A 20,658-nucleotide genomic window follows, 5' to 3' on the forward strand; every position below is an offset into this window, starting at 1 on the left:
CTATAGGTAGGAATTTACCAAACTGCACTCAAGATTTGCATACTATATCATATATAAGTTACATCTCAAAAAAATCTGAAGCAAAAATGACCAAATATTAGCATGTGTTAGTTCTCATTGGTGGGTACACAGAGTGCTATTACTGAATTCTCTATATTTTCCTGTACGTTCATATTATAATTAGGAAAGAGAGGGAGCAGTAGTTCTCCATAATGGAAGTGACACCGTCCTAGAGGTGGTGACACTTTGAGTTGAGGCCCCTGCCCATTCATCTCCCCAGCGCTTGGGCAAGGGAGTTCCCTTACAATGGGGTGCAGAAGACATCAACCAACCAACTTCTCCTGGTAGAAATAGGTGATCTTCACTGTCACTCTCTTAGTAAATTGGCATGGCTGTTAAAAAGTGGGGCTGCTCTGTAGGCTCTTTTGAAGATCAGCTTAACTGATTCTTTAGCTGAGAGGGCCCCTGAGCCATCATGCAAGAGCTGGACTGGGGTGTCCGCCACCCTACATCCCAGCCTGACCAAAGAGGGAGAGCTTCATTTGGAAGGTAGCCCCCTGGCCTCAGCTCACAGACCGGCTGCTGCTCCGTTATCCCAGGGCATGCCCAGTGGGTACCACAGCAAGTCAAAGAGCACGAGGAGAGAAAAAAGAATTTAATAAGGGAGGTGGGAAAAGGAAGTAAAAGATGCACGTGCCTTGACTGTTGCTTCAAGGACCTGGGTTATCTGCACTCTTATTTGGAACCTCTTCCTCCTGTCTGCTCAGTTCTCCACCTTACACTGTGGAGAAAGGGAGGATGTGGTGAAGCCCAAAATGGCTCTGAAACCATACAGACTTGCCTTTTTTTTTTTTTTTAACATTTTTATTAGAGTATAATTGCTTTACAGTATTGTGTTAGTTTCTGCTGTATAACAATGTGAATCAGCTATACATATACATACATCCCCATATCTCCTCCCTCCTGCATCTCCTTCCCACCCTCCCTATCCCACCCCTCTAGGTGGTCACAAAGCACTGAGCTGATCTCCCTATGCTATGCAGCTGCTTCCCACTAGCTATCTATTTTACATTTGGTAGTGTATATATGTCCCATGCCACTCTCTCACTTCGTCCCAGCTTAACCTTCCCCCTCCCCATGTCCTCAAGTCCATTCTGTACTCTGCGTCTTCATTCTTGTCCTGGCCCTAGGTTCATCAGAACCATTTTATTTTTAGATTCCATATATGTGTGTTCGCATATGGTATTTGTTTTTCTCTTTCAGACTTGCTTCACTCTGTATGACAGACTCTAGGTGCATCCACCTCATTACAAATAACTCAATTTCATTCTTTTTTATGGCTGAGTAATATTCCATTGTATATGTGTGCCACATCTTCTTTATCCATTCATCTGTTGATGGGCACTGAGGTTGCTTCCGTCAGACCTGCCTTTCCATCACTATGTGACTAGCTTATCACCTAACCTCTCTGTGCCTCAGTTTCCTCCTGTGTAGAACAGAAGCAGTAGTTCTACCTCTCAGGGTTGCTGTGGGCCTGGAAATGGTGCATGCCAAGACCTGCCCTAGGAGGCCCTTGATAACCGCAGTAAGATGCCTCCTTTCCCTCTGAGACCGGTTTGTGGGTCAGAGACACTGGGAGCGCCGTCCAATAGCACTCTGAGCGAGGATGGTTGTTGAGCACTCGATATGTGTCTAGTGCAACTGAGGGACTGAAACTGTCATTTTATTCTATTTTAGTTGCTTTGCATTTAAGAAGCCACCCGTGGCAAGTGGCTACCGCATCGGGCAGTGCAACGTGCAGGGCTTTCACGGTCAGGACTCGTCGCCTGCCAGGCGGCTCTCCCTCTACGCAGTAATTTGTTCTCTTAAACTTCTCCTGAACAAAGTCGGGGCTGCAGTGAACACCCAGGACCGTAGTCAGGCTCTGGGGCTCGGGGATGGGAACAATGAAGGTTCGTCAACTCCTGGACTCCACCGACTTCTGTCCCTCTGGCCCCCTACCCTCTCTATTCTGTCCGCCCGCAACCCTCAAGTCCCTCGGGGGCAATGGGGAGGAGACGCGCGGGAGACTCCCTCTGCGGCTCCCATATGGGTCTGGGTCTTCCACGGCTTTCGCCTACTTTATTCTTCGCAACAAACCCAGGAGGCTCAGCATTTCCATTTCACAGATGAGGAAACTGAGGCTCGTGGAGCTTCAGGGCACAGGGCGGGAATCAGCCGAACACCAGCCCTAAACCCTTTGGGGCCTTGGTGTCGCCAAAGCTACTTTCGTGGGGCGCGTTGTCAGGGCGCGCGGGGAAGGCGGCGGGTAAATATTTGGGGCTGTAACCTGGGCTCCGGCGACTCCGCGTCACTGCGGTTCCCCAGCGGGCGCGTGGCGAGGGCGGTGCCTGGGGGACAGGGGCGTCTCTGGCGCGGCGACAGGGACAGACCCGGCGGCCAGGCTCCCGTGGCCCCGCCCCGGCCCGCCCCCGCCCGCGGCTATAAGACCTTGGGACTGCTGGTGGCTGCGGCCCGGGAAGGATCTGGCGGGCGGACGGCGCAGGCAGCTGCGCGGCGGGAGCGCAGCCGGACTAGGGGACAGGCAGAGCGGGACGAGGAGAGGGGACGGACGGCCTCAGCGGGAGCGCCTGCACGATCCCGCGCCCAGACCTCGCAGGACTCCCCGACGCGCGCCGGGCCTAGCCCGCCCATGAAGCCGCCAGCCGTGCAGGGCAGCCCCGCGGCCGCCGCGGCCGCAAGTGAGTGGGGGTCTCCTTAAAGCCGGGGCCTTGCGCGAAAGAAGCGGAATCCCGCGTCGTCTCGTTTCATCCCTCCCCCAGCCTCACCGTCGGGACTCTGCCCCGGGGCGGGTTCAGCCTCCTCCCCACGCGGGGCTGGGGGTCCGAGCCCGACACGTCACGGGCGCATCCTGACTCAGTCCTCCCACCGCCACCCGGTTCACACGCGCCCCCGGGGAGCGAACGCGGGGAAGAGTCCCCGACAGCGCGTGGGAAAGAGTTCGGCTGTGTCACTTAGATGCGTGACCTTTGGCCTGCAACTTCCCCGGGTCGAGGCTCACTTTCTTTATCTCGAAAACGGGCGCGACACCAAGGCGCACTTCAGGGGGTGGTGGTGAGTATTAAAAGATAACAGCGAGCAACGGGCAGCGACAGCCGGGCTGTCCCCGGGCCAGCGCGCGGTCAGCGTTAGTTAGCGATCCTTGGGAACCGTGCGGCCCCTGCCGGGCCCGGGGTGGGACGGCCGCCCCACCCCACCCTCACCTGAGCCCGCCGTCCCTCCCCAGCCCCGGCCTTGGACTCGGCCGACGCGGGGGACCTGAGCGACGCGCTGTGCGAGTTTGATGCGGTGCTGGCCGACTTCGCGTCGCCCTTCCACGAGCGCCACTTCCACTACGAAGAGCACCTGGAGCGCATGAAGCGGCGGAGCAGCGCCAGCGTCAGCGACAGCAGCGGCTTCAGCGACTCGGAGAGTAAGTGTGGCCCCGCCGGGGAAGGTGCCGGAGCCCTGGGGACTCCCCGTACCCGGCCCGCGGAGGAGCGCTCTGGGCTCGGGGCTCAGCTTGCTTATCGGGGCCGGGCGGGGTTATAGCCCCAAAGCTCAGCGCGGTCTCTAGGACTCTAGGCGTCTCCGGGGCTGCAGGCCCGGCGGGGGCAAAACCTCTGAGGATGGTCTCGGGAAGGCTCTTGGAGGGCAGGCTGGTCTACCTGCCTCCGGCAGGTGTCAGGACGCAGGAGGGTCGAAGCGGTAGGACTCCTGGGACCCCAGCCAGGCCTTCCCGCGGCTCCCCGACCTCCTCTCCTTTCCCCTTCTTTCCCCTCTCAGCCGTATCTTCAGAGGCTGTGGAGCAAGTGCTACAGGCATGGGGTCGGGGCGCATGGGAGGGCACAATATGGACATATTTGTGAAACCAGGAAAGATTTCATAAGCTCCCGTTCTTAGATTTTTGAAACACTTGCACTTTCTTCTGGCCCTGAGCTCCCAGACTTGTTGCTACACTGCCCGAAGTTTTGAAAGAATCCCTGGCACTGCTGAGTTCAAGTATTTAGAAAGTGTCCCTCATCCTTCAAGCAGGTCCATCACGTGGACGGCTGGCTCCGACTCCCCACCCAGTTGGGGGTGGGCAGAGAGCAGATGGGCCCAGAGTTGCTTTCTGGTGACTTTGCTCATAGTGACGACTACCCCCCGCGTCTCTCTGTCCTAAACAACCTTGTTACAAAGAGAGACCATTTTTTCCAGGAACTCGAATGTCCCGATAGGATTTTGGATACCTTTTCAGGCATCAAATGGCAAATCGGGTGACTTTTCAGTATTATGTGACTGGTGTTTTACCCAACCTGGATTACTTCCTATTTTTCAAAGTGAATTTTAAACATTTCTGGGAAATTCTTAAGGCTTCATTCCCTAGATGGGATACAAGCGTGAATGTCACTCCCTTTGTTGTCCTTGACTCTGGAAATAAAAACAATGACCTTTCCTTGTGATTCCCTTCTTTTGAAATCCGAAGCTCCCCCTTGTTACAGGGCAAAGATACAGTCCTAGGCTTACACATGAGCTGTCCTTCTGAAAAGGAAGAAAGGACACTCGCCACCCAGTTCAGGCTTTGAGTCAGAAACTTGAGTTCCAGCTTGACTTTTCTTGGCAGCCCTGCCCAAGCGTTAGAAATAATTGCAGCTTTTGAGGTGAAAGGGAATGGAATCGTATGCTGTTAATTTTCCGTTCAGTATGTTTGGACTTTGTTGCTAATGACCAGACCGCTTATTTTCAATTTCAAAGAGAAGTCTAAAAAATTTTGAAATTTGTCTCCATGTCTGTAGCCAAACTTAAATATGTCTCCTTCTACTGGGGCATGGAGCAAGTTATTCATCAAGTACAAATTCTCTCCCCCGTGGGAAAGAAAGCTGGCACAGTCTGTCCGGAGCCGCTGTCTTGCAAAGAACAGCTCCTTTCTAAACCACAGCTGCATTTGGCTAGAATACGGTCTGAGCTCACCCATTCATGGGTGATTGCAACTCCCCCTGGGTAGGGTTTCAGATCTGGGATCTGTTTTCAGAGGCCTCAAAGAAAAGGCACTCGAAACACATTCTTAACAGTTTGGGGGGAGATATTTGGAATAGTCTGTAATTTTTCTTAGGGTATGTGTGTGTACTTTGTTTCCTGCTTTTGTTGTTAACTGTTAAACTAACCCTTAGTTTGGTGGTTAGAGAGGTAAATGGGAGGGTGTAAAGAAGGCTCAGATGACATTAGTCTTTTCTATAACTGTGTAGTTTGGCCTGCACGAGGCAGGTTAGAAATAGTCCTGGCAGAAGCAGTGTGTATCTAAATAGTGATTTCTTAAGGACGCATAAGATGTGTCTTAATTGCCGCTAAGAATGGATCACAGACATTTGTTGTACTCATTTGTCTGTTTAATGCTTTTCTGTGGAAGAGAATATTTGAGAGATGTGGATCCTACTGAAATTTAGCCCACCAAAGGGGAGACACACCAGGATGATCATAATAAGAGCAGCTCTCTCTCTTTTTTTTTTAAATTTATTTTTTGGCTGCATTGGGTCTTCGTCGCTGCACGCAGGCTTTCTCTAGTTGCGGCGAGCGGGGTCTACTCTTCCTTGCGGTGCGTGGGCTTCTCATTGCGGTGGCTTCTCTTATTGCGTAGCGCGAGCTCTAGGCGCACAGGCTTAGTAGTTGCGGCACGCGGGCCCTACAGCGCGTGGGTTTCAGTAGTTGCGGTGCGTGGAGGAGCAGCTCTCTTTTGCCAGGCTCGTTCTATGATTACTATTATTGTTTATTACCTCTAACCATTAATGATCTCTTTGCTTTGCTTTAAATGTGTTATCTCATATGATCTCTGCTACAGTCCTGGAACGTAGGCACTGTTGTCTCCTTTTTTCTGATAAAATAGTGGAACCAGTTGGGCTGTCTCTCTCTCTAAGGCCTTGCTCTGTCACCATGGATGGTTGGCTGGTATGTGAACCAGGTCCTCCGGGATAGACTTGATGTCTCACTGGACAGGGATCATGTGCCTGCTTATCAATGGTGGTTGTGTTTGAAGGTGTCTCTTCAAGGCAGTGGTCACCTGGCCGGGTCTGTGGAGCCCAGGCTGAGCTCTGTTAGGGCCCTGCATGAGGAGTGGGCCTCATTTTCTCTAGCTGTGAAATGGAAAGAATGCTATTTAATGATGATGTTAGAAACATCCATAAGCTCATGATGAGGAAGAAAATATTTGTTCTGTTTGATGCTTTTAAGAAAATAATAAAATGCACATGTCACGCTATGTCACATAGGTCAGAGACATTTGAGCCAGCGTCTTGTGTGAAAATGTTATGTATGAAGCTCTAAACCCTTGGGACCTTGGTTTTCACTCTACCTTTTACAGCTCCATCACTCTGAAGATGTACCTACTGCATTCCTGGTTTTTGAAGAACCCTTCCTTTTCTCTCAAAACAAAAAAAAAAAAGATGAGAAAGACAAATATTATATGATATCACTTATATGTGGAATCTAAAAAGTAGTACAAACGAACTTATTTACAAAACAGAAACAGACTCACAGACATAGAAAACAAACTTATGCTTACCAAAGGGGAAGTGGGGAGAGGGATAAATTAGGAGTATGGGATTAACAGATACATACTACTATATATAAAATAGATAAACAACAAGGATTTATTATATAACACAGGGAGCTATATTCAGTATCTTGTAATAATCTATAATGGAAAAGAATAAAAAAAGAATATATGTATGTATGTGTATATATATATATATATATGAATCACTTTGCTGTATACCTGAAACTAATACAATATTGTAAATCAACTACACTTCAATTAAAAAATATTTCGCTTGCTTGCATCCAAAGGAGAAAAAGTAGACATTCCTTCTTTCACCCAGAGAAGCAAGTTACTTAGATAGGAGAGAAGAACGGATATTTAATAAGGAAACACTCTTTCCTGTTTCCACGTACTGGGAATCCTTCTAAGACGTGAAGAGGACCAAAATAACAGTGGCAAGACAACTTCACATAAGGGGTGGCATTCAAATGGGGGTTGATGAAAATAGTTCCTTTTGTTTCTTTCTTCTAGATCTCGGTTCCAACAGGTAACACCAGGCACTTTCATGAGAGCAGTTTCAACTTTGGCGTAAAAGGGCTGCACAGTTAGGACGGCAGCGAGGTTCAAACGCGATACTCAGACGTGCTTCAGGCATTGTGCACATCTTTGGTTTGAACGTATTTTGAAAAATCTGTTGTTTTTTCAGTATTTTCAAAACCGTAAGCGCACAGCATGACTTCTGAAATGTGTTTAATGACATTTTAACTCATCAGATACTAAATTTTAACCAATGTGTTAATTTATGATTCCACCGATTGATTTTATAAGAAGTTTCTAATATTAACTGGAACTTTAAAAGGTGATGCAAACTTCTATCTTTGACGGATTGGAGTTTCCTTTTTCCTTTGAGCGGGGAAGTGTTTTGCTACTTAACAGAAAATGTCTAAAGTCTACTCCGTATGCTGGGGCTATTATGATTTTGCAGGGCCATTGTAGGGAATGAGGAACTGGCTTCTTTAGCATGTGCAGGACCTAGAACGTCTGTATTTCTTTGCCTCGACTATTCTAGCTTGGCCCTGGGAGAGGGGACTGTATGGCCCCTGGCGGGGGGCATGCATGACAGGTAGCCTATTGGCTGATCTGGCCTAAGAGCCACTGAGACCAGAACTTGAACTTGTTCAAGGCGGGAGAGACTGAGGAGTTAGGAGCCCTCAGGGTGTCCCCGTGTGTGTTAGGAATTCCAGGCAGGTGACAGGTGTCACTGGCTGACACCTGGAGGGGTATCTAGAGGGACTGAGCAGTCTCAGAAGGGAAGCGGGGGCGATAGTGCTGAAACTGAGAAACGTTTTCTTATTTCATCCCACTTTCAGGGAGGCTGTTGGAATTTAGATTTTGAGGGGGAGATTCAACCCACCTCCCCCAACACCCGCATACCATTCCCTGTGGCAAAAGGGAAACAGGTCCAAGGCTTTCTTTTTCTCAGTTAATTACTGTGGTTTGCTTGCCTGAAATGTGTGGGATTGTTCTATATTTACAAGAGCTCTGGGCCAGGGTTACTGTCTGTGGTTTCCCTTTCCTCTGGAGTAGCACACGCTGGTGCCAACCCCAAATTACCTTTCTCTCCACCCCCAAACGAAAAAAGCACGTCTACCTTTTAAACAAGCCTCTGTTTTTGTAGCTGAGTTTCCCAAGCTCTGCTGGCGCTCCTGCAGTTAGATGTTTGCATATTTAATATGTTCACATTGCTTTTGATGATGTCTTAGAAAACTTGGTCCCTGAATTCGCGGTTCCTGGCTTCAGTGCACCAACTTGACTGGCCGAGGACATTTCTGATGGGGCTTTAGAGCTGATAGCAGTAGATGTTGTAAGGCCCTAAAATATCTGGTCTTGCCACCTGCCGCGGTTCCCCAAATCATCAGTGTTATGTGTCCCTTGAACCCCTGTTAATGGCAGCACCTAATATTGGGTGGGGCAGCAATACATTAGTATGCTATCAGCCTGTGACACATTCCTGTCCTTTATCAGACTAATGAGCTGTTATTTCTAGAACTCAAGAAATAGAGTTCTAGGGGAATGAAAAGAACGGGAAGTCAGGCTTTGCTTCCCTTTTAATATACACCTAGCATGAAATCTTGTTCACTGTAAGTCCGTGGACTGAAATTTTATTGGATAAAGGGTAAAGAGAAGTCTAGAGCTTCGGGTACTTCCGTGTCTGTGGGTTTGTTCTTGGAAGGTTTGTTCTAGGACACCTCTGAAGATAAATTTTCTCTTAGGAATTTATCGGAAGAAGTGGAAGAAGCCTGGCTCCAGAATCTTGAGTCTTCTTACTCTCTGTGGTGACCTTTCTTCTCCTGAGTGTGTCCTCCTCCATTTTGTTGGGAAAACAGAATAAAAGCAATGAAGACCATAGGTATCACATGGAGCGCCTGGCTTACTGATTCCCCTTTCGCAAGAGAAGAAACTAAGGCTCTGAGATGAAGTGACTTGCACAGGGTCACACAGCTTTCACACGGCCTCGGTGCCACACATCTCTAGGGTGGCAGCTTCTGGAGCTCCTGCGCTTGTCCTGGTCGTTGTTTTTGGGAATGACGTGTAGAGCAGTTATGAACACAGGGTGGAACTCAACTGTGGGGAAGTTTGGCTCAGGGGTGCTGGGGGTTCATTTCCTTTTGATGGTTGAACACTCTGGAGCCTGGAGTCAGGTTGGGCCCAGACTGTGCACTGGAACTCATGGGAATAGAGAGACGTCAAAGTGTAGCAGTGAACTGGTGCTGAGATTGTGTGTGTGTGTGGGTGTGTGGGTGTGTGTGTTTGCCCCCTCCCAAGGGATGAGTATACATGGACGTAAAATTGATGGAGAGTCGGGGCAGAACAGAGGTGAAGTCCCAAGTCAGGAGAAGGGCCTGCGGTGCAGGGTGTGGTGGTGAGACTGAGACCAGGGGTGCTGCCAGCGAGTCCTGGGTTCAGCACTCTGGGCCAGGGTTGGGGGTGATGCTCTCAGGTGTCCTTTGGAGCCAAGGATGACGTTCCAGAGGCCTCATACTCCTTTCTCCTGGCTCTCGAGTCCGGGCACGAGGCCTGCTTCCCCAGGGCCCTCTGTGGTTTTCCTGCCCCCTCAGTCTTACCTCATCTTTTCCCCGCAAGTCTCTCGGGTTCTATTTGGGGGCGATTCTCCTGACTCTGACGTGGCGACAAGCAGTAACGAGACGCGGTAGGTCTGCGATGGGCGTGACCACTTTCCTGTGCGTAGGGAAAAGGCCTCCCCTTGAGAAAATCCAGACTGCTGCAGAGGGCGGCCCAGCTGACAAGCGAGCAGAAGGGCTTCCCATGTTCAGTTCCACTGAGTACAAGCGTCTTGAGAAATATTAATAGAGGTGCCACCGAAAAAGTGTCCCAAGGGCAAGTAAACCAAGGGAAATAGGGCTGAGCTGGTTTCTTTTCTTTCTTTTCTTTTTTAATATTTATTTATTCATTTGTTTGGCTGAGTTGGGTCTTAGTTGCGGCATGCTGGATCTTTTGTTGCGGCGCCTGGTCTCTTCGTTGTGGCTCGCGGGCTCTAGAGCGCACAGGTTTAGTTGTCCCATAGCATGTGGGATCTTAGTTCCCCGACCAGGGATCGAACCTGCGTCCCCTGCATTGGAAGGCGGATTCTTAACCACTGGACCGCCAGGGAAGTCCCTGAGTCTGTTTCTTTATCACAAGATGCCTCCGGCACATTAAAGTGGGGTTACATCAGAGGACTCTCCAGGGGTGCTTGGTGTTTCTTAGAGTTCGTTGATCACACAGTTCTTCTCAAAGGACCACTATTCTGGGAAGTAATTTCTGGGGAAATGTAAGGGTAAGGTTTGGTGTTTCAGATCTCAGTAGGTGTTCATCATCAAAGCCTTGAAAAAGGGTTGTTGTCGTTTTAGGTGACCCGGGCTGGACCTAAGAAGGAAGAATCGACTGTGAGGGCTGGGCATGTTTGGAAAACTGAATGCGATGGGTGTGTCGGCCAGGAAGACAAGATGGCTCCGGGGCCACCTGGTCAGGGGAGGGTGGGAGGACCAGGAAGGAGGCCTCAGGAACTGCTCCAGGAACTTGGAGCAGTCTTTAGGGATGAAGAGGAATTCTCCTAGGACCAGAAACCTTTGCTTCTGAAAACCCTTTTTTATTCTGGGCATGTCTTTTTTTTTTTTTGCGGTACGCGGGCCTCTCACTGTTGCGGCCTCTCCCGTTGCGGAGCACAGGCTCCGGACGCGCAGGCTCAGCGGCCATGGCTCACAGGCCCAGCCGCTCCGCGGCATGTGGGATCCTCCCGGACCGGGGCACGAACCCGTGTCCCCTGCATTGGCAGGCGGACTCTCAACCACTGCGCCACCAGGGAAGCCCTGGACATGTCTTTTGTAACTTAGTCCTGTTCATTTTGAGTTAAGGGGACCAAAGAAGGGTGGTTTTGCATCTTCCTGAGCTGGAGGTGATTGGATGAAACTGAGCGAATCCCAAGGAGGACAGGGAGCCTGACCAGGTCCTCATGGTTCAGCCACCCTCTCTCACCCGAACAGCCTTCCCAGAACTCATCTCTGCTACAGCCGTGCCTAGCTTTGTGTTTTGTTTTAACTGGGAAGGCTGTTCCTTTGTGACCTCAGAGGCCACATCCTGCTTCCGCCGCTGGGTCTTCCTTTGAGCCTTTGAGTTAGTGCAGCTCAGCCAGCAGTTCCTTTCTCTGTCACAGCCACACAGCTGGCTGGCCGTGGGTTGGTTTCCTCCCCCTTGGCAGAACTTAGAGAAATAGAATCTCAGAACTTCAGAGCTGGAAGGGACTTTAAGGATTATTTAGTCCAGCTTCCCATTTTATGGATGGGTAAACTGAGGCCCAGAGACATTATCTTCTCAAGGGCATCTGAATACTTAGTAGCTGGGCTGGTTTCCTTAACTCAGCTCAGCCCTGCTTCTGGGACCTTGCCTTGCTCTTGCTCTGGTCTTTGAGGGTATGACAATGTAGGCAGCAAATCACCCAAACTGTAATAGACAACCTGTGGGAGAAGAGATCTTTATCTTTGACCCTCTAGCTTATCCCCAGAATGTAGGAGCTCAGGAAAACCATGACAAAGACTCTCTCATGAGCAGGCAGGGAGGATTATCAAGTCATGGGATCCAACCTTATCTTTGTATTTTAGGGGGTTCAGAGGGCAGAAGGGACATTTTTCAGGAAAGATGGTTCCTTATGTCTCAGTCCCAAGGGAAGCCCCTCGCCCTCATCGGCCAAGCATTGGCTTAGCTGTCAGTTAGACACCCACTGGGCAGTGGGCTCCGGTTTGTCACAAAGGAGGCTGGTTTGGTCATGATGATCCTGTCACCCGCTTCTTTTTTTTAGGGAAGCAAGGGCCTTTGGTGTGCCTGATTGAAGACACACACACACATATACAGGCACACTCTCCTGCCTCAACTCATTTGGGGGCATAAATATAAAATCTGGAAACCAGCCTATTTTCTTTATAACTTTGCTCCTTTGGGAGATAAACTGTTGGTTGGCAATAGACCATAAGACTGAAAATCGTTTCTAATGAGTTACGTTCTCTTTCCTGAAAGGTGCAGATTCACTTTATAGGAACAGCTTCAGCTTCAGTGATGAAAAACTGAATTCTCCAACAAACAGCACTCCAGCTCTGCTCTCTCCCGCTGTCCCTCCTCGGAAAGGTAAGTTCATTAGTTGGATTGTGAGTGTTTTTGCTTCCTTCCTCCCTCCTCCTGCTTCTCAGCCTCTTCTTTCTTCCCCCTTCCCCCTAACCAATCTTTCCCAAATGTGCAAAACAAATAGAGAAGACTAGTATCTTAGTATAGTACAGCATGGAATGGATTTTGTTATTTCTCAGGGTTTTGATCAGCGTGAAAGTGAAATCAGATAACTGGGGGGCAGGAAACCAAATTCACAGGGAGAAAAGACGTTTAGACTCTAGACTTTGCTTTCTGTCTTGTGGTGTCATCAAGACAGTGTCAAATGACAGTGCCCTCCCAAGACTGGCTGGTTCTAGAATGTGAAACTCAGCAGTTAGGCTTTGCAGAAAGTTGGGTTCTTTTTCTTGCATTAACTCTTTAACTAATGCTTTCAGATGACCAATTTAGCAATTAAATGGGGTCATCATTAAGAAACAAGTAATGATCTAACATAATTCAGAATGGCAGCTCCATCCTGCCTCTACTGTGATATTAATAGGCCGAGAAGGTTTTTAAAGACGCATGAGCAGTTTCTTATATTTTGGAACTAGTAACGTGTCTCCAGCCAGAGAGCTGAATGTTCTTTTATATTGAGCAACTGCCCTTTTGAAAACAAAAGCAGTTTTTTTCCCTTAAGAAACATTATACTTGCTGAAAATAGTTGCAGAATGCAATAAAAGTGGAACATAGTTAAAAAGAAGTATGAAGATTCCATCATTTTCTCCCTCTGGCATGAAGGCAGAATTTCCCCCTTTTTCAAAAGGACATTTTAAAATTCTCTTCTCAACATAACAATGTTAGCAGCCACAGGGGACTCTGCCGTTGTCCAGCCCTTCATCTGTAATGGATCTATTGAATTGAGAGAGACAGAACAGTCTAGAAAGTGGCTTAAAATGTGCCCAGATTTGTTACCTGATCCTCAAGAGGTAGGAATTAAAGAGGAGAAGAAAGCCCTAGTGGCAAATTGACTTTAAGAGCTAAGAACAATGAGCTATTTGTGGCCAGCGGGGGCTAATTAATAAAAATATCCAGTAGTGCATTCAGAGAGGGCATGAATGATGAACTCTAGAGAAAAAAGTAAGATACACAGAAAGAAGTACATGTCTCAGGATATAGAGGGAACAAAATCATAATGAGGACTTGTTACTCTGTGCTGGCACCTGGATGGGATGAGGCTGTCTAGACCCAGGAGCTTCCTGTCGCCTTCTCTGTACCATTGTGACACGGAACTGTAGTGCTTAGTTCATTCCATCCTGGAGGTACCATGAGGGCTGAAGCATTGCCCTGGAGGGATAGCATGAACAAAATTGCGTCAGGGGAGAAGTTTAGCAGGAATTAGGAAATCTGGGTGTCCATTCCACACAGTGCCGTGCTCCCCGAATATTTTGACTAACTCAAATCCTACACAATCAAAAAGTTCAAACTTTTAATCTTCCTTCCCTGTCCCTGTCTCCCCGCATCTCCCAACTTTTAAGGTAGTGAAGGGAGATACTTCTTCCAGGTTGCTGGGATAGGGGTGGGGTATGGGGGTGGGTGATGAACTACAAAAACCAGAAAGAAACATTTAGGCTAATCTTCAGAATAAGTTTCCGAGTTGACTCTAAGTAAACCCTGGAGCAGCCACTTAGGGTTGGTACAGGACACTCTTTAATAAAGTCTCTGAAGACAAAGAGATGGGGTCACATAATTCTGGAAAAGTCGGAGTCATCAGCTCTCTTGGATATGGAAACTGAGCCCCAACTCTTGTTTTTCAGCCAAACTAGGAGACACAAAAGAGCTAGAAGACTTTATTGCTGATCTCGACAGAACCTTAGCAAGTGAGTACATGCCTGGTAGTAAAAAAAAAAAAAAAAATCAAACAGAAAACCCAACCAGCACCTCTGATAAAGTGCTGTAATGTTTACCAGCTTGCCTGGGGCAGGAAGTTACATCATAAGGCTTCGTTAGGCTCAGAAACAGGACCCTAGTGGCTCAGAAAGAAATTCTGAGGGTAAGCTTACATTGAAGTAGACCGTGTGCCTTTCCAAACCGTGAGAACTGACCACCAGCAAACAATGGCATTTTGTCTGAGAAATGGAGAGTAAAGTAGTAGTTAGAGCAAGATTGGAGCCTTACGAGCATGGTGGCCTGCCAGGCTTTTCAGAAAAAAAAATCAGCCTGTTGACCGTCAAGCATTACACTGACAAGCCAGGGGGTTCCATCTCAGGGGCCAGAGAAACTTTCACAAGTTAGGTCAGGGGTCTGGTGAGGTCTGATTTCTAGAGGGTTGGGTCTCCAAAGAGAGAATTGGCTTGGGGCGATCCTGAAACCAAAGACCCACGCCAGTTACTAAAAGACCTGGATTAAGTACGCAGTACCTTGTTTCCCACTGGCAGTCACACTAACGGCACCCCATTTTCCGTGACCAAACATTTTGAGACCTGAGGATGTTGGATCATAACTGCTACGGGGGCGCCTAGAAGAAGGGACCCTGAGAATCAGTCCACCCAGTCTATTTCCAAAGAACAGGATTGCAAGAGCCGGAAGGATCAGCTAGAGTTTCCCGGATGACAGTTTCAGCAACTCTACCCTTGGGGGGCCTTGTTCGGTCACAGAACAGGCCTGGAGAATTGCATCCTAGCCCCTTTCATTTTACAATGAAAGAGTTGATTTTCCTTAAGAAATATTTTACGCTATACTCTGCTAAATAGCTGGGTAGAATCTGAAAAAATAGATCCAAAGCCGGTTATTTAAAAAGAACTCTGTTCTTAAACATGGTTTCAGACAGACCTAAGTATTAGGTGGAAAGTTCTTGTGCAGTTTCTGTTTACTGGAAGATTTTGTTGCCCATTTTCTTATGTGCTGTACCATCCTCCATCAGAAGACTGTTTTGACAGAGATGATTGTAATTGCAGCACAGTTTATATTAGATCCATGTGACCTGCCTGTGGACTTCATGGAAATTGCAACAGGTTACCAGTCATACCAGTTAATCAGACATATACTACGTGGGAAGCCTGCCATTAAGTTTGGTGCTTTGATGCCTGTCTGAGAGGTGTGCTCTGGCTAAGCATAGGAATTGTTGGCTTTTGTGAGTGGATCACCTTCTCTGTCTCCTGTTGACAGGTATGTGAAGCAAGAAGCTCTGGGTCCTTTCATCGTAAGGGAGAAGCTTCAGAGAGCTCTGAGGACCTGATAAAATCAGCCACAGAATTTGCTGCTGGAGGGGCCAGAGATGCTGCTCATCTACCACCAGGCCATTCTCATTCTTGTCCTAAAAATGCCTTTGGGCTCATCTCTGGGCAAGTTAGAAATTGACTTTGTTTACCCGCTTGCAGCGTATTAGAACAGATGACTCATGCTAATGTTGTATTTCCTCTTAAAACATAGCTTTTCTGTAATTTAAAGTGCTTTTATGAAAATATTTGTAATTAATTATATATAGTTGGAGACAGTACTATGCTTTTCCCATTATAATATATTTTTGTATGCAAATAAAGTTTGAACTGGAAGTCTGTCTTTTGTAAGCTTTCCTTTTTTTTTTTCTCTTGATTTCTTTCAATATATGTCCATCCAGCTAGTATTCAAGTGGAAATAACACGCCGCTTGACTTCTAACATGGACCCTGGGCGCTGCCGCATTGCACTAGGCACTAGGATGGTAAACGAGAGGAAGTGTTACTTTGCAGTTCATTCGGGGCTCTAAAGGGAAACACTGGCATACGATTGGTGGGAAATTTTAATTTGAGGGTTGCAGTTTTAATGAAAGTTGGGTTTCTCTTCTATCTCCATTCTCCTCCTTTCTTAGGTGTCACGGGTTCTTTCCTTCAATTAGGGGAAATACCAGGTGTACTCAAAATCCAGGGCAAGTTGGGGCAGCTGGAGGACTTATAAATGATGGTGCTCTCATAAAATCCGTGTGCTGAGGAAGATTTGATGTGCTGGCCTCTATGCTAATGTCCAGGTGGCTTCAGTGGAGCCGGAGGGTCCAGATGCAAGGTCTCCCATAAAGTGGGCTTCGCCTGTAGAGGCCAGTGACCCACCCCCCCCCCACCCCGCACCTGCCTTCTGTGGAGGACGGGGAGAGGCATAAAAAACAGGAGAGTCCATACTTTTCTTAGCTATGCTTTTCTATCCTTAAAACATCTAAAATAACCAGGCATTACTTTGATAATCAGAATCAAGTTATTAAAAAACTCCAATCCTTATGTTCCTGTAGAACACAAATCCAAAGCATAAGTACTTATAATTTTATTTATATTTTCGAAAGCTAACTACTAATTTGATCTGTTTTTCAGGGCATTGTGCAACTATTCAATAAAGTACCTTTTCTTTAGCCTTTTTCTTTCCCCCAAATTTCTGGGAAAGCTTTTGGGTTGAACCCAAATATTTTCTTTATTGAGATGTAATTCACATACCCAAACATTCATCATTTTGAAGTGTACATTTCAGCAGTTTTAATTAAAATAAATTAAAAAAATTTTTTTGGCCACGCCACGTGGCTTACAGGATCTTGGTTCCCTGAACCAGGATTGAACCCGCACCCTTGGCAGTGAAAGTGTGGAGTCCTAACCACTGGACTGCCAGGGAATTCCCCATTCAGTAGTTTTGAGTACCTATATTCACAGAGTTGTGCAACCATCACTATCTAATTCTCTGCCTCTATGGTTTTGTCTATTCTGAGTATTTCTTATAAATGGAATCATACAACATGTGGTCTTTTGTGTCTGGATCCTTCCCCTTTGCATACTGTTTTCAAGGTTCATCCATGTTGTATTCATTCCTTTTTACTTCATTCCTTTTTATGACTGAATAGTCACTGTATGGCTCTACCATATTCGGTTTATCCTTTCCTTGGTTGAGGGACATTTGGGTTGTTTCTACTTTTTGGCCAGCAAATATTGCTCTGATGAATATTCATGTATACATTTTTGTGTGGATATATGTTTTAATTTCTCTTGGTATATAACTAGGAGTGGAATTTCTAGGCCATACGATAACCCTATGTTTAACTGTTTTGAGGAATTGTCAAACTTTTCCGTAGCAGCTGCGCCATTTTACATTCCCACCAGCAATGTACGAGGGCTCCAATTTCTCCACACCCTTGGTAACACTTGCTGTTGTTCATCTTTTTGAATATAACCATCCTAGTGGGTGTAACGTGGTATCTTATTGCAGTTTTGATTTGCATTTTCCTGATGACTAATGATGTTGAACATCTATTTATGTGTTTACCGGCCATTTGTGTAGCTTCTTTGGAGAAATGTCTATTCACAGCCTGTGCCCATTTTTAAATAAGTTGTCTTTATTATTGTTGAGTTGCAGGAGTTTTCTATGTATTCTGTATACAAGTTCTTTACCAGACATCTGATTTGAAAATTTTTCTTCTATTTTGTCGGTTGTCTTTTCACTTTTTTGTTAGCGTCCTTTGAAGCACTAACTTTTGATGAAGTCCAATTTATCTATTTCTCTTTTGCCACCTGTGCTTTTGGTGTCATATCTAACCATTGCCTAATTAAAGGTCACGAAGAGTTACTTGTATATTTTCTTTTAAAAGTTCTATAAGATTATACAAATCTTACATTTAGGTATTTGGTCAACTTTGAATTAATTTTTGTGTATGATGTGAGGTAGGGGTCCAACTCCATTCTTTTGCATGTTAATATCCAGTTGTCATATCAGTATTTGTTGAAAAGACTATTTTTTTCCCCATTGAATTGTATTGACACCTTTGTTGAAAATCAGTTGACCCTATGTGTACGGGTTTATTTCTGGACTCTTAATTCTGTTGCAGGGATTTATGTGTCTATCCTTATTCCTGTACCACACAGTCTTGATAACTATAGCTTTGCAGTAAGTTTTGAAATCAGAAAGTGTGAGTCTTTCACCTTTGTTTTCTGCACAATTATATTGGCTGTTCTGAATTCCGTACATTTTCAGATAAATTTTAGGATGAGTTTGCCAATTTCTGCAATAAAGGCAGTGGGATTTTCATAGAAATTGTGTCAAATCTGTGTATCAGTTTGGGAAGTATTGCCATCTTAGCAACATTATGTCTTCTTTCCAATTCATGAACATGAAATGTCCTTTAGTTTATTTGTATCTTCTTAATTTCTTTCAACTATGTTTTGTAGTTTTCAGTGTGTAAATCTTGCACTTCCTTTGTCAAATTTATTTCTAAGCATTCTTTTTGATACTATTGTAAAAGGAATTGTTTTCTTAATTTTATTTTCAGATTGTTCCTTGCTAGTGTACAGAGAAGTACACTTGATTTTTGTATATTGATTTTGTATCCTGCAACCTTCCTATACTTATTTATTAGTTCTAATAGGGTTTTGCGCGTGTGTGTGTGGTGGGGGCCAATTCTATATACAAAATCATGCCGTTTGCAAATGGAAATAGTTTTACTTCCTTTCCAATCTGAATGCCTTTTAAATTCTTTTTGTTGCGTCATTGCCCTGGCTAGAACTTCCAGTACAATACTGAAAAGAAGTGGTGAGAGGGCACATCCTAGTCTTATTTCTGATCTTAGAGGAAAAGCTATCAGTCTTTCACCACTAAGTACGATGTGGGAATATTATCTTTTTTCATCAAATAAGCCCTTGACTTGTTTTCTAAACATAATTTTCCCATTACCTGGAACTGTTTTTTGTTCATGCTTGGGAACATTTATCTGCTTTGGATAAACCTTTTTTTCCACTGGGACACTATACCTTTTTATTAGTAGCCTCTTTAGGATTTGAGGATCTACCTCATTTGCCAGCTCTTTCTTTATGGTCTCCTGGAACCTGAACTCCCAAAGTTAGATGTGCAGGGTAGGGAGCTTTGTGGCCTGTTGTGAGGAGAAGGTCAGTGGTTTGGAGAAAAGAAGTGGATTCCTTTAGAAGAGTGTTGGGAGGAGGGTAGTTTGTGCTCTAACCTCTGTTGGATGAGTAACTGGGGACAAGCAGGCTGTGGGCTGAGTCAGAGCTTGGGGTTCTGGGAATGTTGAAAAGAGTGTTTTCCATGTTTCCCAAGATGCATTTCAAGAGCACATTCCTAAGCTGTTTTGAAGACTAGGTATTAAGGTCATAGGTACTTGAAAAGTGCTGCATATACTTCACTTAGAGATTTATTGTGCACATTAGTACATAAATTACGTAGGGTTCAGTCTAAGGTGATGGATCAGAGAACCCCCAATATAGTGGCTTAAACAAGATGGGAGTTTCTTTTTCACTAACAGCCCAGAGGTGAGCAGTACAGGGATGGCTGAGTGACTCTCTGGTGCAAAGCGGCTGCTCCTGCTCCTGTCATCACATTTCATCCCAGCCAACACAAAGGAGAAAAAGCAAGTCAAGCACAGGCTTATTTCTTTCAGCAACATGACTAGAGGGGACACAAATTACTTCTGCTCACATTCCCTTGTCCAGATCTTAGTCAGATGGTCATTCCCAGCTGCAAGAGAGGCTGGGAGAAAAAGTCTCTTGCTGGGCAGATAAGTGCTCAACCAAAATTTGATGGTTCTGGGAACTCCCTGGCAGTCCAATGGTTAGGACTCCATGCTCTCACTGCTGAGGGCCTGGGTTCAATCCCTAGTCAGGGAACTAAGATTCCACAAGCTGCGTGGCACAGCCAAAAAAATAAATAGATAAAAAATAAAGTTTAAAAAATAATAAAAATAAAATTTGAGGTTTCTCTTATTAAAGAAAGACAAAGAGGATGGGTATTGGAGGATAATTAGTCATCTCTGCCACAGAATGTTGAAGGCTTTGAGAAATCCTGTAGCCAAAAATCCTGCCTTTTTTTTTTCTTTTGTTTGGAAAAAATACCGGTAATCCACAGCGTATTAGTCTTCCTTGGAATGCACCTTGGGAAATGCCATTGTAGGTAATCTCACCCCAGTGAGGTCTATTGAACTCCACCTCCTCCAAGACCTGAGTGCCCACAGCATGGCCTTTGCAAATTGCTTGATTGTTCCTTGGAGAGTGTCAGCCAGTGGGCTTTTCTGGAACAGAACAAAACCAGATTCTGAGCATGCAGGGCTGGTAGGATGTGAATAGTATGTTGTTGAGTTGGGAATTTTCTGTTCAAACTCCTGGGAGGGAGAGCTAAAGCAAAACAAAAATATGACACACACCCAAAATGAGAGGCTCAAGTGCCAACTCACACATCCACACCCCAGCCAGCCTCTGGGCTGGGCCGGAGGAACCAACGGCATGTCTTCTTGAGGAATTATGACCGAGGCGGGCCGTATCGGCACCTCGGCCCCAAGTGTGAGAAGGCACATCTGAGCTGAGGGGCAGTAGGTGGTGATGGGGGCTTTACTGACAACCAGCTGAGCTTGGGGACCCTGAAGAGGATTCTCCACAGAAATACCCCTCTGGGATGGGATGAAAGTATGGGCTTTCAAACCAGACCAGGTTAAAATCCCACCTTGGGGTTCCCTGGTGG

At 46.3% G+C, this 20,658-nt stretch overlaps 1 protein-coding gene across 1 annotated transcript; it reads left to right on the forward strand.

Moving 5' to 3' along the window:
• The first annotated feature begins 2,520 nt into the window (after positions 1–2,520).
• RGCC (regulator of cell cycle) lies at positions 2,521–15,741 on the forward strand. The gene is made up of 5 exons (XM_082675473.1): positions 2,521–2,741; positions 3,287–3,472; positions 12,125–12,232; positions 14,005–14,067; positions 15,356–15,741. The coding sequence occupies exons 1-5, from the start codon at positions 2,693–2,695 to the stop codon at positions 15,361–15,363; spliced, it is 414 nt and encodes a 137-aa protein (XP_082531599.1). The 5' UTR covers positions 2,521–2,692; the 3' UTR covers positions 15,364–15,741.
• Positions 15,742–20,658: the final 4,917 nt, after the last annotated feature.

The sequence above is a fragment of the Grampus griseus genome (assembly GCF_964374135.1).
Source record: "Grampus griseus genome assembly, chromosome: 18".
NCBI lineage: Eukaryota > Metazoa > Chordata > Mammalia > Artiodactyla > Delphinidae > Grampus > Grampus griseus.